At 34.9% G+C, this 16,859-nt stretch overlaps 1 protein-coding gene across 3 annotated transcripts in view; it reads right to left on the bottom strand.

Moving 5' to 3' along the window:
- Positions 1-16,859, bottom strand: part of ZC3H13 (zinc finger CCCH-type containing 13) — a 96,677-nt gene that overhangs the window by 36,619 nt on the left and 43,199 nt on the right. For all 3 annotated transcript variants that reach the window (XM_039254362.1, XM_039254364.1, XM_039254363.1), the window contains exon 9: positions 358-668. In XM_039254362.1, coding sequence (XP_039110293.1) covers positions 358-668 — 311 coding nt within the window. The remainder of the gene's footprint in view (positions 1-357; positions 669-16,859) is intronic.

Genomic DNA, 16,859 nt, shown 5'->3' with positions numbered 1-16,859 from the left:
CTCTACTCCCTGGGTTGCTGCTTTGCTTTCGTTAACTTTTTATTTTTTTAAAGGATCAACTAAACAATTAGAAGGATGCTCTAAGAATCAGACAGTCCAACACGTCTAGCACTTGAAGCAAAAAGCAAACAATGCCTTAGAATACATGAAAATGCCCACTTAGGTGGCATTTAATAGCTTGTGTTCCCATGTCATTAAAGTGCCTCCTACTGCCCTCAAGAACTCGTCTGTTACAGAAGACTTAACACAGTTCTCTTCTTTCCCTTATTACAACAACAAATCCGAATGTCTAGTTTTTTAATAAAGAAAATACTTAAAAAACTAAAAAAAAAAATCAAGATAAAGTACAGTGCGTACCTTCCCTTCTTTCATGACGTCGATCATGAGACTGTGAAGTTCGCTCATGGTCATGCCTCCCTTTCTCTCGCATTGGAGAGCGATGTCTTGGGGGACTTTGTTTTCTCTGAGGAGAAGACAGAGAATGTGAAGGGTAAGGAGAAGCAGAGCGTCGTAAAGGTGGAGTTATTGTCCTCTGATAAGATGGCGAAGGAGTTCTTTTTCGACGAGGAGAAGGAGAATGTCTTTGAATAGATGATCCTGACTGTGAGGAAGATGAGTGATGTCTAGAGGATATAGGAGAATGATGCTGTCCTACAGGGGAAGTAGACCTGTAAAGAAAAGCAACAAAAAGCCTGAATGTTAAAGCTACAAGTGTGAACCAAAATCCCAGGATAAATTTCAATTCACAATGCTGTACACGAATGTTAATTTTTTAATATCTGATTTTAAGTCACCCCGAGGCAACAGTTCTAGATGAGATACGCACTGCCTTGCTCCCAAGCTTTGGCTCCAAGGTATATTTCCTTTTCCAGGTAACACTGTCCCTGAGCACAGGTAGGGAGAATACTACCCTCACTTACCGTATGGAATTCACTCTTTGATCAGAGATCATCTCTGACAGTGTGAGTAGGTACTTGGAGGGAGGAAACCACAAAAAGCTGAAGAGAAAACACACTAGTAAGATCTAGATAGAAAGTGGATGTGAAAATGCCAGTAATTCAAGGCCACAGGGAAAGGGAAAAGTTATCACCAGCTAAGCCAAACCTAGCCTATGCAGACTGGGTTGACATTTAGGATGGGGAAAGAATGCTACGGTGAAGGAAAGGACGTACTTATCCATACTGTCTTTATCTTAAATAACCAGTGTTCACTCTTAGCCAGCACTGATTAAGTTCATGAGTCTTGGCTTAACTAAGGCTTCTTCTATGCCCTTCCAATTTTCTTTTTTTTTTTTAATAGTAACAAGCGCTTATTTTTTTTTTTAATGTTTTATTTATTTCTAGGAGAGAGAGAGAGAGACAGCGTGAGCAGGGGAGGGTCAGAGAGAGAGGGAGCCACAGACTGAAACAGGCTCCAGGCTCTGAGCTGGCAGTCAGCACAGAGCCCGACGCAGGGCTCCAACCCACGAACCGCGAGATCATGACCTAAGCGAAAGTCGGACGCTTAACCGACTAAGCCACCCAGGTGCCCCTACGCCCTTCCAATTTTCTTTCACTGCTGCCAGAGAAACAATTTATAACCTCACACACATCTGAATCACTCCTACATCTGAATTACTCCTACAATCTGTTATGTTCTAGGCCCTGTCTACAATGAACATGCAAAATATGTGTGTAATAGAAAGCTGGACTACACATACATTTGTGCAATAACTAAAAAGAAAGGTCTAAAAAATAACAGACACCACATAACCCAGATTAGTATCATATTCCCCAAAACAATCATTTTGAAGACTAGATGTTTGTTCAAAAACATTCTGGAGTCCTAGTCGAAGTATTTTAGAATTACATTCAGTGCCTATGATAAATATTTTTTAAATATACACAACAGTGGCAAAATCATTATTAATCCTAACCCAGAGCTTCTCATACTTGGCAGTAGTGACATTTTGTATTCAGTAATTCTTTGTAGTGGGGGCGGGGGAGTCCTGTACATCAAAGGATGTCAGCAGCACCCCAGACTTCCTACCCATTGGAAGCCAGTACCATCTCCCTCTTATCTTACCTCCATTCATAACAATGAAAAATTGCCAAATGTCCCCAGGGAGGGAAAACCATCCCTCGTTGAGAATTGCTGCCCTTAACTATGCTATTTATCAATGATGCCTTAGCAGACTTTTTATCAATAAAAGCTTCAAATACATAAAATACATGTTGCTGACTCAGGAAAGTGATCCACTATATTAGAAAGAATTTTGCAGAACAAGGATTTAAACAAGTAAACAAAAATACCTTTTGGATTAATAACTAAAAAAGTCAGCTAACTATAATACCATATTCACCTAAATATTCCTGTTACCAGCAATTCCACTAAACCTTCAGGCTTTTCATAAAAAATTATTTCCTCTTCATAAAAAAATAAGTCCTAAACCACTATACTTTAACCAACTCTTAAGAGAAATGTTTTTACTTATAGGTATGAGTAGAAATGCTTGCAGAGTCTTACCCAAATTTGGAAAACCATCTATCATCAATGGTCATTCAAATGCATCTTACTCAATAGAAAAATACTGCAAGATTGAGAATTAGAATGGTTCTTGTTTGGTGCCTTCCAATTTCAATTTCATCAGGTTCTAGTCAATTTGGAAATATCTAAATTGATAAAATAAAAAATGTGGCTCTTCAGTGAACTGAGATTTTGGTTACTTTTAAGTTTATTTATGGAGCATACTAAAAATTGTTTCAAGAATGTCTGCAATACCCCTTGGTGATTAGTTCACAGAACTTAAAAATACAAAAGAGTTCATAATATTATCATTGAAAAAACACAATATAGTCTAATCACATTTCTATTCAAATTTGGTGTTGAAAGGATGGAGGTTTTTAAAAACTTCAGTTCAAGCTTAGGATAATCAGCCTACCAAATTAAGGTCAGAGCACCAATGTGCTGTCAAGTTATGGTTTCAGCATTTTTCTTCTTACCTAGCCTTCAAGAAAAAAAATTTAAGAAAACTGTTTATTTAATTTAAAAGCAACTGTTATTGACTGAATGTTTGTGTCCCCCCAATTTATACAATTCCCTGATGTGACAGTACTTGAAGGTGAAGTCCTTCGGGAATAATTGGCTTATATGAGGTCCTACGGGTGGGGCTCCCATTTTGAGATTAGTGTCCTTATAAGCAAAGGAAGAGAAGTGTGATGACACAGTGAGAAGATAGCTGTCTATGAAGTGAGCATCTCACCAGGAACCTAATCTGCCAAAACGTTGACCTTGGACTTCCCAGCCTCTACACCTGTGAGAAATCAATGTCTGTTTAGTTTAAGCTACTGAGTCTATGGTATTTTGTTATAACAGCCCAAGTTGGCTAGTACAGCATCTTTATATCTTCCTGTTATTATTCTTTTAAGAGTCTGATAACTAAAGAATAGTGAAAAGAGAGGATTTGTTACCAAAACGGTATGGGTCAAATTATGGACGTCAGCCTAACTGGACCTGGGCCTATGTTCATTCTGCATACAGAAAATGTGTGACTCTAAGAAATAAAACTGTCTTTCAAACCTGATGAAAATGATTAGTACTTTGGCTTTTAAACTACTGCAGACATATATTAAAACATATTTCTACTTAGAATAGCAGTAATTTTAGATTAACTAGTCTTAGGCTCTAGAGTTGGATGGTTTCTCATCTGAGGGATAAAAAAGAAGTGACATTTGAAGCTCAAATAAAGAAAAAAAAAAGGAGTTTATTGCATGAAGAGAAGCTCAATACCTTAAAACAGAAAACTGCATACTGTTAGCAAAAGTACTGTGAAGTATAGCACACAGGGAAAGCCAATCTTTAGCCTGACTTGATTCTAATAAAAAAAAAAATTTAATGCTGCTATAATTAGTACACAATATGGGATGAGAAGATTCAGGATATATTTCATTTGGGGAAAAATATGAAAGATTATGAAGTTTAACAAGAAAACTCTCTCATTCAAAATACTATATTTGACCTACAAACCAATATGTTTACCCTACACTTTCCTAAAATTACTAACACCACTTTTTCTTTCAATAATGGCTTCAATTTCTCAAATACGAAATACGCTTTCATCACGTAACAGTTATTAACTCACCCTTTAAAATCTCAAGTAAAAAGTATACTTAAAAAAAGACAAATGGATTATGGACACTATCAAAATCAACTACTTCCTGTGGTAAAATATAACAACACGATACAGATTTCATACAGAAATATTTAGGCTGTTTTAGTTTACATAAGAAACATATCCTTATACAAAATAATTTTAATTCACTGAGCAAATATTAAGTGAGCACCTTCTATGCTTCAAGGATTATTTTTGGCACTGAGAATACAGAGGCAAAGAAGACAGACAAGCCACTCACATAATAATTATAATGACAATAATACCAGTAACACCAATAATAATGATAATACCAATAATAACAGCAGGTAACACATATATTGCTACTGTGCACATGACATTGTTTTAAGTAATCTCTATACATTAACTCATTTGGTGTTTATGACAACACCCCTAAAATAACTGAGCCAGAGGACTGAAAAACAATCTGTCCTAACTACATGGTCTAGGTACTCCTAGACCTAGGTACCACCACCAAGAAAAAGCAAGGCAATTTCAGCTCGTTAATGCACCAAAGTGTGTAAAACAGGGTAATGAAATAGCAAATGTTAGGTCCAAAAAATAAATGTGAGGAGGACAATTTTAGGTTGCTTGGAAGGAAAGGGCTTTTACTGAGAAGGTAAAATTTGAACCAAGGGCTGAAAATCAGGGAATAGAAATTGCCTAGTAGAGGGTTCAGAAACCACAAAGGAGGTTGGCAAGAGGTATCATGATACATGAGAAAAACAGAAGGCAAGGGTGGCTACAATTTATGAGTAGAGAGTCACATGTGAGAAGGTCAGATGATGTGAAGTCATCTAGGTCATGGTAGAAGTCTGGATTTCATTCTAAGCATGAAGAAAATGCCTGGATAGATTTAGGCATGGAAGTGTCATTCAAAATCTAGCAAGATCTCAAAGGATAAAAATCATTATGAACATCTCAACAGATACAGAAAAAGCACTGATAAAATTCAACATCTATTTATGATAAAAATTCTCAACAAAGTGGCTTTTGAAAGAACATACCTCAACATAACAAAAGCCATACATGACAGACCCACAATTAACATCATATCCAATGGTGAAAAACAGAGCTTTTCCTCTAAAATCAGGAAGAAGACAAGGATGTCCACTCTCACCACTATTATTCAACATAGTACTGAAAGTCTTAGCCACAGCAATCAGACAAGAAAAAGAAATAAAAGGCATCCAAACTGGTAAGGAAAAAACTAAACTGCCACTATTTGCAGATGACAAGATACTATAAGGAGAAAACCCTGATGTCTCCATCAAAAAACTATCAGAAATAATACAGGAAATCAGCAAAGTTGCAGGATGAAAAATTACTGCACAGAAACTGATTGCATTTCTATACTCTAAAGACAAAGTAGCAAAAAGAAATTAAGAAAACAATTCCATTTACTACTGCACCAAAAAACCACCAAATACCTAGGAATAACTTAACCAAGGAGGTGAAAGGCCTATACTCTGAAAACTAAAATACACTGATGAAAGAAACTGAAAAAAAAAAAAAAAATGGAAAGACCTACTATGCTCATTTATTGGAAGAATTAATATTGTTCAAATGGCAATTTACAGATTCAATTTAATCCCTATCAAAATACCAACAACCCCTTTCACTGAACTAGAATGCATAATCCTAAAATTTGTATGGAACCATAAAAGACCCTGAATAGCCAAATCAATCTTGAGGAAAAAAACAAACAAAACAAAAAACAAAAAACAAAGCTGGAGGTATTACAACTCCAAATTTCAAGATATCCTACAAAACTATAGTGATCAAAACAGTATGGTACTGGCACAAAAAGACACATAGCTCAATGGAACAGGACAGAGAAGCCCAGAAATAAACCCATGTTTATGTGGTAATTAATTTGTGACAAAGAAGGAAGAATATTAAATGGAGAAATGGAATAAATGGTGCTGGAAAAATGAACAGCTATATGCAAAAGAATGGAACTGGACCCCTTTCTCCCACCATGAATTTATGAAAATAAATTCAAAATGTTTTAAAGACCTGAAACTATAAAACCCCTAGAAAAAAACACAGGCAGTAATTTTTCTAACTTCCACCTTAACATTTTCCTAGATACGTCTCCTCAGGCAAGGGAAATAATAGCAAAGATAAACTACTGGGACTCCACCAAAATAAAAAGCTTTTGCGCGGCTAAGGAAACCATCAAAACAAAAAGGCAACTTACTGAATGGGAGAAGATATTTGTAGCAAATGATATATAAAGTAAGGGGTTATTACCCAAAATGTATAAAGAGTATATACAGCTCAACACCAAAAAAACCCCAAGTAACTGCAATTAAAAATGGACAGAGGGCTTGAAGAGACATTTTTCCAAAGGCATACAGCTGGCCAACAGACACATGAAAAGATACTCAACATTACTAATCATCAGAGAAATGCAAATTAAAACCACAATGAGACAATGACCTTACAACTGTAGGAATGGCTAGAATCAAAAACATGAGAAATAACAAGTGCTGGTGAGGATGTAGACAAAAAGGAACCCTCGTGCACTGCTGAGAGGGAATGTAAACTGGTGGAGTCACTCTGAAAAGCACTATGGAGGTTCCCTCCAACCCCAAATTAAAAACAGAAAACCATATGATGCAGTAATTTCACTACTGGTATTTACCTACAGAAAACAAAAACACTAATTTGAAAAGTTATATGCACCCCTATGTTTATTAAAGCATTAGTTACAACAGCTAAGATATGGAAGCACCCTAACTGTCCATCAATAGATAAACAGATAAAGAAGATGTGGTACATATGTGCAATGGACTAGTACTCAGCCATAAAAAAAAGAATGGACTCCTGTCATTGGCAACAACATGGATGGACCTGAAAGGTATTATGCTAAGCAAGATAAGTCAGACTGAAAAAGATGAATACCACCTACTTTCACTTACATGTGGAATCTAAAAAAGAAAACAAACGAATAAAGAAACAAAAAATACACACAGACCCATAAATTCAAGAAGACAAACCGACAGTGTCAGAGGGAAGCGGAGGAGATGGACAAAATGGGTGAAAGGGAGTGGGAGATACAGGCTTCCAGTAATGGAATTTATAAGTCAAAGGGATATAAGGTACAATATAAGAAACAGAGTCAATGGTATTGAAATAGTGTTGTATGGTGACAGACAGTGGCTACACTTGTGGTGGGCACAGCATAATGTATAGAGAAAATGAATCCCTATGTTGTATACTTGAAGCTAAATTAACATTGTCAAATATACTTCAATTTAAAAAAATCTGGCAATATCTTACCTGTCTAATTATGTGAGATGGAGAAAGAAAATGCTTCTGTGTGATGACTTGTTTTAAACCTAGAATTTGCTGTCTCTTTACAGTAGATGATAAATACTCCCTACAAGGGGAATCATTTTTAAGTCAATGATCTACAAAAAGAGGAATATACTTCTGTCTGTGGGAAGCTTTTCAAAGAGGTCTTCTCATAAATATATATATACTTTGAAAACAGATTTTATTCAAACAAACTAATCAATTCTACATAAAACAAGTAACCCTAATCCAAGTACTCATAATTTAGGTTCAATTTCAGTTTTGCATTTTGCAATGAAGTAATTTCAAAAACCTCAATTTAAGAAAAAAGACTGTTAAGAAAACCCTTAAATCAATACATCCTTCAATGTTATTAAAACCTAGATTTATCATTTCAATAGATTAAAAAACTTTTTTAAATGTTTATTTTGAGAGGGATTGAAGAGCAAGCAGGGGAGGGGCGGAGAGACAGGGAGACAGAGAATCCCAAGCAGGCTCCACACCATCAGTGCTGAGTCTGACACAGGGCTTAAACTCATTAACCATGAGACAATGACCTGAGCTGTAATCAAGAGTCAATAACGAAAATTTTCAGAATCTTGTTCAAAGCCTTACATAGATTTGCTCAATCATAAGACTTCGCAAACTAAGAACTGTAGCCACCATTGTGATAGAAAGTCACAAGAGACAAGACCTGGTATCCCTGGCACACATGAGAAGACTGTTTTTAAGCTTTAGGAATAAGAGAGTCAGTATTCCAAATAAAATCCAGAAACAACACACGCCAGGCAGAGAAAAGGAGCCATTTGAATTAAGACAATTGGCTCCTATCCTCTACATGGTGGAGCAAGTTAAAGTTATTACTTTCTCCTGGGATGGGATGGGTGGTGAGGTGATGGGAGAGAAGACCAGACTATAGCAAGAAGCAGCAATCCAGTCTTGGGAAGGAGGAAGGTGAAGAACAGTCCTCAAGGTTCTGGACTGATTTCTCAGCCATAACATCTAAGCTCAGGCCAGCAAAATGGGTAACCAAGTAAGGGAGATTCTTGAAATCCTTTCCGGTGTCCTGAAAGCCCTAGCCAGTCACAGGTCATTTAACTGTCAGTGAAAAAAATTACCATGAGATGGCACCAAACCACAGCCAGACTGGGATGGATTTTGCTAGTGCAGCTGGGTGTGTTTCATTAACCCCACTACAGACAATGCAGCCCCACATTTTTACTGGATTGAATATCTGGCCCCCACTTACCATGGTATACACTTCTGACTGGACCAATTATTGGAACCTTCCCAATCACCTCGTGTTACTGAAAACTTTTCTGAAACTACTTGAGAACAACTTCCCTCTGAAGTCTCTAATTTCGCCAAGCATGTGAGACAAAAGATAAAAATACCACTTGTACGGACATAAACACCATTTTAGAGTTGGCTGCAAAACAGGTGGTACTCTAATGACCTCAACAAATTTTCCCAATATCACATCTATGAAAGAGAGCCTAAGACTTGAGCCATTGGACCAATAATTGTAAAACTGCTATTTTTCCCCCAATGTGACTGTTATTTTGATATTTATAAACCCCTTTCATTTTAGGGGCACCTGGCTAGCTTAGTCAGTAGAGTATGTGACTCTTGATCAAGAAGGTGAGTTCAAGCCCCAAGTTGGGCATAGACTTTATTTAAAAAAATAAACAAATCAATAAATAAAACTCATTTTAACACAAGTCTACCATAAATGTAGTGTATTACAGAATTACATACAGCTATATTACATATTTCTTTAAGTGCCTTAATTTTATATCTCTAGCCTAAATCAGCATTCACATGAAAACACTTTTTAGGTCTATACACAGGGCTTAATCAAATGCAGAAAAAAAAAAGCAATGCCTCAGATAAACAATTCCTAACCTGACTACAAAGGTTCCATTTTAATATTAAAAAGTTTGCATATTCTTCATGATTACTTGTGTTAATATCCATTAACTGAGAAAATGTTATAAAAGGTATTTATTAAATCATCAATACTTCTAAAATTTATATTTTAAAATTACACTATTCTTTTTTTCTTTCAGGTGTGACACTGGTGTACTGATTATATATTTTTAAGTGTACTGGTCTTTTGGAGATATATTCTAAACTATATATGGGTGAAGCAGTAAAATGTTTGGGATTTGCTTCAAACTAATACTGGATGGGGAAGGTGTATAGGGGTATACAAGATGGATATAAAAGGATCATTATACTATTGTACTTTTTTCTGTGTGAAATGTTCCATAATAATAATGTTAATGTAGTATTTTCCATCCTCTATCTATAGCCAAACAATATTAGTGCACATTTACTCAAGAAACTATAATTCAGAGGCACCTGAGTGGCTGAGTTGGTTAAGTGTCCAATTTTGGCTCAGGTCATGATCCTGTGGTCCAGCCCTGCGTCAGGCTCTGTGCTGACAGCTCAGAGCCTGGAGCCTGCTTCACATTCTGTCTCCCTCTCTCTGTCCCTCCCCTGCTTGCACTCGGTCTCTCTCAAAAATAAACATTAAAATAAAAAAACCCTATACTTAGGTCTATAGAAAATGATTGGTGTACAAATAGATTCTTCCCTATCCTTTGGCTCATGGCCACAGGATGAGATCTGACAGTCCAGACCATGGTATCTGTACATGAACAGTAAATACTGAATACATCCAAATAATATTCCTTGTCAAAGGTCTGAAACATTTTGCTTTCATTATTTTGATAAACATGTGCAGTCATTGAAAGGAACTAAGATTATCAATTTGATGATAATTTGCTTATTCTACTCAACTGAAGTCAAAGCCAACAAGTTTTGAATGATGAGATCTGTCTTTAAAATCTAGGTAAGACTCATCATGCAAGCATTTGTACTATCAAGAAGTAAGTAGATTTCTGTATTCAGGTAATTATAATGAAGTTTTTTTAGGTGATTAGTTATGATCTTATCTTCTCATTTAACCACGAAATTCTACATCCAGCACTTGATTAAAACATATTACTATCCATCAATAAATCCATATTTAACCAAATGTCCAGCAGAATGAGCCTATGCAATTGCTAACTAACTTTTCTGGTTTACTACTAATCCAAAAAGTTTATGCTTATTTAAGCCTTTGTTCTTAAAGTGAACTGATAATTTGGTTCACTTTCCTTATTCAGCAATGTATAGAGAATATGGATTTTAACTGATGAGGAATATATTACAAGCCCAATGAAACATCATTGTAAATATCCACTTTAGGACTACCTAGATGTTAACAGGGTAGGAATATTGATATTCACAAACTATTCCCTTCACAAGTGATTTTTCTAAGTATGTAATTTGAACTTAATTTTTCTGTGTATTACACCTCTTCTAAAACAAATTACAGAATAAAAATGATTTAGTTGAATTCCAGGTAATCAAGATTTTACTATTTTCTGTATAGAGCAGGTCATGAAAAATTTATTTTACAAAAACGTAATGGGAAATTGCTACATTTTCTAAAAGTAGAGTAATAAAACCTGTAAGGCTTTTTTGTTTGTTTGTTTTTGGATAAACAAGTGGTACTCAGGTTTTGATCAATGTTGCATAAATAAATCATAGCTGAGTAAAGTCTACTAGTCAAATGGAAAGACACTGATTAGAAACATTCTTGTAAAGTCACGGCCTCCAAACTATTCACTCCAAAACATGACAGAATTTAGTGCTATTCAAATTAACAAATACTCTGGGAACAGAATACATTCTTTTGTTTATGTATTCATTCTTTTTTTTTTTTATTAATTTTGAGAGAGAGAGAGAGAGAGAGAGAGAGAGAGCGCATGAGCAGGGGAGGGTCAGAGAAAGAGGGAGACACAGAATCCGAAGACAGGCTCCAGGCTCTGAGCTTGCTGTCAGCACAGAGCCCAACGTGGGGCTCGAACCCACGAGCCATGAGATCATGACCCGAGCCGAAGTCGGATGTCCAACCAACTGAGCCACCCAGGCGCCTCCAGAATATATTCTTAACATAGTTGATGTGGCTAATGAAGGTATGGAGAAGACACTCAAATCCTCAAGAATATTTAACATAATTTATATCTGATTTACATGCCATCTTCAAAAACATACCTATTGGGTTGAATAAAATATAGAATATATTTTAGGAAAATATATTCAAGAATTGTGGGTGCTCCAGTTAATCATTCTGTTATTGCTCCAATAAGACACAATGCTGCTAGGTCCTAGCAACAGTTCACAGAATCATTCTGGTTCTTCTAAGTCAAGTCACCATAATGGAAGAGAAAAAAATTGATTCGTCTAAGTAAGACAAGATGATCTCCTATCAAGACAAGGAAAGGACTAAGCTTATCATCAAAATCTATTTTTTGGGAAAAGACTGGGTTTTGTTGAACTTCTAAAGCTATGTTAACTGTTTACTAGGTAGATAATTTATCCTAAATAATATTACCAACACCAATTCACAGAGCTCCACAGATAAAGTGTTGGGTAATGCTACTTTTAATCTAATAATCTTGCTACTTAATAAGAAGAGTGGTACTTAGTAACAATGAACAGAAATTGCATCTCGTGAATGTAGCGGACTGCAACGAGCTATCCCAATCCTTTCTTTGCTCTCATTTAAAGAAATTCTATTTGGGTCAGCCATATGCTCAGCTAAAGGATTACATTTCTTTCTTTCTTTCCCTTTTTTGTTTAAAGGATTTTATTTCTAAGACACCCTCCTAGCTAGATGTAGCCATGCAACTAAATTCTGACCAATAATGTGTAACAGGAAATAGTGTATGGGGCTTCCAGGAAAACTAAGGCTTTCTTCCCTTCATTTTTTCTGCTGCCTGGAATACGGATGGAAAGCCTAAGTCATCAGTAATCATATTAGATCATGGGATAACCTTGAAAAAGGAAGCATGCACAAGGAAGACAGACACTGCCTGGATCCCCATTGACTTTGTGGAAAGAAAAGTGTATCAGTCTTGGACTGCTTTCTTCTGAATTTCTTTAAATGAGAAAATAAATCCTAATGTATGGTTCCCAAACTTTGATGAAAATGAGAATCACCCAATGAGCTTTTAAAAATCTGGACACCAAGGCTGTTCCCCATACTAATTAAATAGGAATATCTGGGGATTGAAATCAGGTATAAATACTTTTCAAAGACTCTCAGATAGATTTCAGGCTTGGACACTATTGCTTTATGTACTTAAGTCCCCCGTATTAAGTTCCTATTACTAATAGCTGATTCTACATATGATACTGATTAAGTATCAGGGGGAAAAAAAGAATATCTTTATGGTTATATTTTTAAGTAAAAACCTGCAAATGTAAAGGCATTTTTAAACATCACTACACTGTAATTTATCATTACCGAAGTAAGACAGAGTGTATTAAATTACTTTGCTTATTTTTAAAGCATTGTCTCATTTAATCCTCACCTCAACCCTATGAGGCAATACCATGCATGTTTTACAGCTGAAGAAAGAAAGAGGCTCAGAGAAAGCAACTTATTCAGGGTCTTACATCATGTAATTGGCAGAGCCAAAATACAAGGTCTTATTTGTGTAACTTCAAGGCTTGTGCATTCTCCAATATGCTGTAACTCAAGAAGAAGAAACTGAGAGACATCTAAAGAGTTATATTTTTTTTCTTAAGGAAAGGACAAATTTGAAAACTAATTTCAAAAATGAATAGGGGAAAAGGAACCCAATTAAATTTGTAGGCATTTTTATGAACCACAAAAATATTACCTTCAAGTTACATTTTAATAAAAAAATTGCTCATAAGTAACATTAAATAAATTTTAAAAATAAAGAATTTATAATTTGTCAGCTTTGCAAATAGATCTTTAGGAAGTACTATCATTAGAGCAGAGGAAAAACTGGCTAATGAGAAAGAATTTATTAAAAAACATACAATCTAAATTAGTTAATTCAGTGACTTAACTAAATTCTGAGACAATTATTAAATTTAAATGCACAGATTTTCAGAAAGTTCTCAGCTCTTTCACTGGCTGGCTCTTTTATATAATACCATTTATACTAAAAAGTTAATGTTGATTAAGTGACAGAGAACAATAAGGAAACAGAGGGTTTGAACAACACTGTGCAAATCAACTGGACCTCACGGACATATGAACCCTCCGCCCAACTGTAGGAGAATATGCATTCCTCTCAAATGTACAGGGAACCTTCTCCAGGACAAACCACGTTTCAGGCCATGAAACAAGTCTTAACAAATTCAAAAGTGAAATCATACAAAGTATTTTTTTCTGGTCACAATGGAGAAAAACAGAACTCAATTTGTACAAAGTGAAAACCTGAACATAGAAAGCCATTTTAAAATATTATACTGCAATTTATTATTAAAGTAGGAAAATAAAGAGTATATTTATTGAGTACTTTGCTCATGTTTTAAGAATTATGTTATTTAATCCTCCAATACATGGAAATCTTACAACAGACTCTTAATGAGTCAAAGATGTCACAAATGAAATTATAGAGAACACTGTGAAAGAAATGAAAATGAAAACACAACATATCAAAACTTATGAGATTCAGCTAAAGCAGTGCTAAAAAGAATTTTATAGCTATAAATGCGTACATTAAAAGATCCCAAAGTAACAACCTAATCTGACATCTCAAAAAACTACAAAAGAACAAACTAAATCCAAAGCTAGCAGAAGAAAATAATAAAGGGTAGACTGAAAATCGAAACAGAGAACAGAAAAATAGAAATAATCAACAAAACTAAGTTAGATTTTTAAAAAGATCAACAAAATTGATAAATCCTTGGCTAGATTAAGAAAAAAATAGATGACTCAAATAACTAAAATCAAGAAAGTAGGGTCAATACAACTGATGCCACAGAAATAAAAAAATAATAAGAGAATACTATGAAAAACTGTACATCCACAAATTCAAATAATCTAGAAATAATAAATCCTTCGACACACAACGTACCTAGACCGACTCATTTAATAAATGGTAAATCTGAAAAGACCGATAATGAGAAAGGAGATTAAATTAGTAATCTAAAACTTGCCAAAAAAAGAAAACCCTATGACCACATGGCTTGACTGAAGAATTCTACCAAACATTTAAAGGAGTAACACTATTCCTCTGGAATTCTTCCAAAAATACTAAAGAGGAGGAAATACGTCCCAAGCTTATTCTATGAAGCCCTGATAGCAAAGCCAGACAAGAAAACTACAGACCATTATTTCTGATGAATACTGATGTAAAAATCTTCAACAAAGTACTAGCAAATCGAATTGAATGATGCATTAAAAGGATTACACACCATGACCAAGGGGGATTAATTCCGGGAATGCAAGAATGGTTCAACATAGGACAATCAATACATGTACTATACCACGTAACAGAATTAAGGAATAATATGATCATCGCAATAAATATAGAAAAAAGACTTGGCAAAATTCAACACTTCTTCATCATAAGAAACATCTGACAAACTAAGAACAGAAAAAACACTATCTCAACATAACAAAGCAATTTATGAAAAGTCCACAGCAAACATCATACTCAATGGTGAAAGACTGAAAACTTTTCTTCTAAGATGGGGAACAAGGAGGCCCACTCTCATTTCTCTTCAACATGATATTAGAAGTTCTAGCCAGAATAAATAGGCAAGAAAAAGAAATGAAAGGCATCCAAACTGCAAAGAAAGAGGTAAAATGATCTCCAGTAACAGATGGCAGGATCTTATATGTAGAAATGCCTACAGGTTGTGTGCACATGCACACACACGTACTGTTAGAATAAATAAATTCAGCCAAATCACAGGACACAAAATCAGTTGTTTCTATACACTAACAGTGAGCAATCTGATAAAGAAATTATGAAACAATTCCATTTATAGTAGCATGAAAAAAGAATACTTAGGAATAAACCTAACGAAGGAGTTGAAAACCTTGTGCACTGAAAACTACAAAACATTATTGAAAGAAATTAAAGAAAACACAAATAAGTAGAAAGATGTTCACAGATTAGAAGACTTAAAACTGTTAAGATGTCCATACTATCCAAAGCATTCAGATTTGACACAATCACAATCAAAATCCCAATGGCATTCTTTATAGAAATATGATAATTCATCCCAAAATTGATATACAATTCTAAGGAACATGTAAATAAGCCAAAATAATTTTCAGATAGAAGAACAAAGTGAGAGCACACTTCCTGATTTTAAAACTATTAGAAAGCTAAGCAATCAAAACAGTATGGTACTATATTCTGGTTTCTCTTCAGATCGTATAAATCTTACACCTTTTACAAAACAGTATGGTACTGGCATAAAGACAGACTAGTGGAATACTACAGAGGGCCCAGAAATAAATCCTTGCATATGGTCAAATGATTTTTAACAAGGGGCCAAGACCACTCAATAGGGAAAACAGTCTTTTCAAAAAATAGTGCTGGGAAAACTAGCTATTTACATGCAAAAAAAAAAAATGATGCTGGACCCTTATCTTACACTATGTATGAAAATTAGCTCCAAAAGGATTAAAAACCTAAGTGTAAGATGTAAAACCATAAAACGCCAACACAAAAGCATAACGGAAACCTTTATAACATTGGAGATAGCAATAATGTCTTGGAAATGACATCAAAAGTATAGGTAACAAGAAGGAAAAGAGACAAACGGGCCCACAACATGCATAAAACCTTTTGTGCATCAAAGGACATTATCAAAAGAGTGAAAATGCAACCTATGAAAAGAGAGAAAATACTCATAAATCATGTATCTAGTAAGGAGTTAATATCCAGAATATGTAATAGATTCCTAAAACTTAAAAACAAAAATCAAACAACTCAATTAAAAAGTGGGTAGAGAATTAAATGGACATTATTCCAAACGTGATATACTAATGGTCAATGAATATATGAAAGGATGCTCAACATCACTAATCATCAGTGAAATGCCAAATCAAAACCATAATGAGGTATCAACCTCATACCTATTAGGATGGCTACTGTCCAAAAAACAAAATATAACAAATGGTGGTGAGGATGTGGAAAAATTCAAATGCTTGTATACTGTTGATGAGACTGTAAAATGGAGCAACTGGTATGGAAAACAGTATGAAATTTCCTCAAATTAAAAACAGAACTATGATATGATCTAGCAATTCAGCTTCATAGTATATATCCAAAAGAATCAAAAGAAGGGTCTTGAAGAGATATTTACACATCTGTGTTTATCACAGCACTATTTACAACAGTCAAGAAGTGGAAGTAACCCATGTGTCCAACAGAGAAATAGATATACATACAGGCAATGGAATATTATTCAGCTTTAAAAGGCAACACAATCCTGTCACATGCTACACCATGAATGAATCTTGAAGACATTATGCTAAGTGAAATAAACTAGTCACAAAAAAACAGAATGA

The sequence above is a fragment of the Hyaena hyaena genome, unplaced genomic scaffold (genome assembly GCF_003009895.1).
Source record: "Hyaena hyaena isolate Hyena2069 unplaced genomic scaffold, ASM300989v1 scaffold_483, whole genome shotgun sequence".
NCBI classification, from domain to species: Eukaryota; Metazoa; Chordata; class Mammalia; order Carnivora; family Hyaenidae; genus Hyaena; species Hyaena hyaena.
This window is presented reverse-complemented; position numbering and strand designations above follow the sequence as displayed.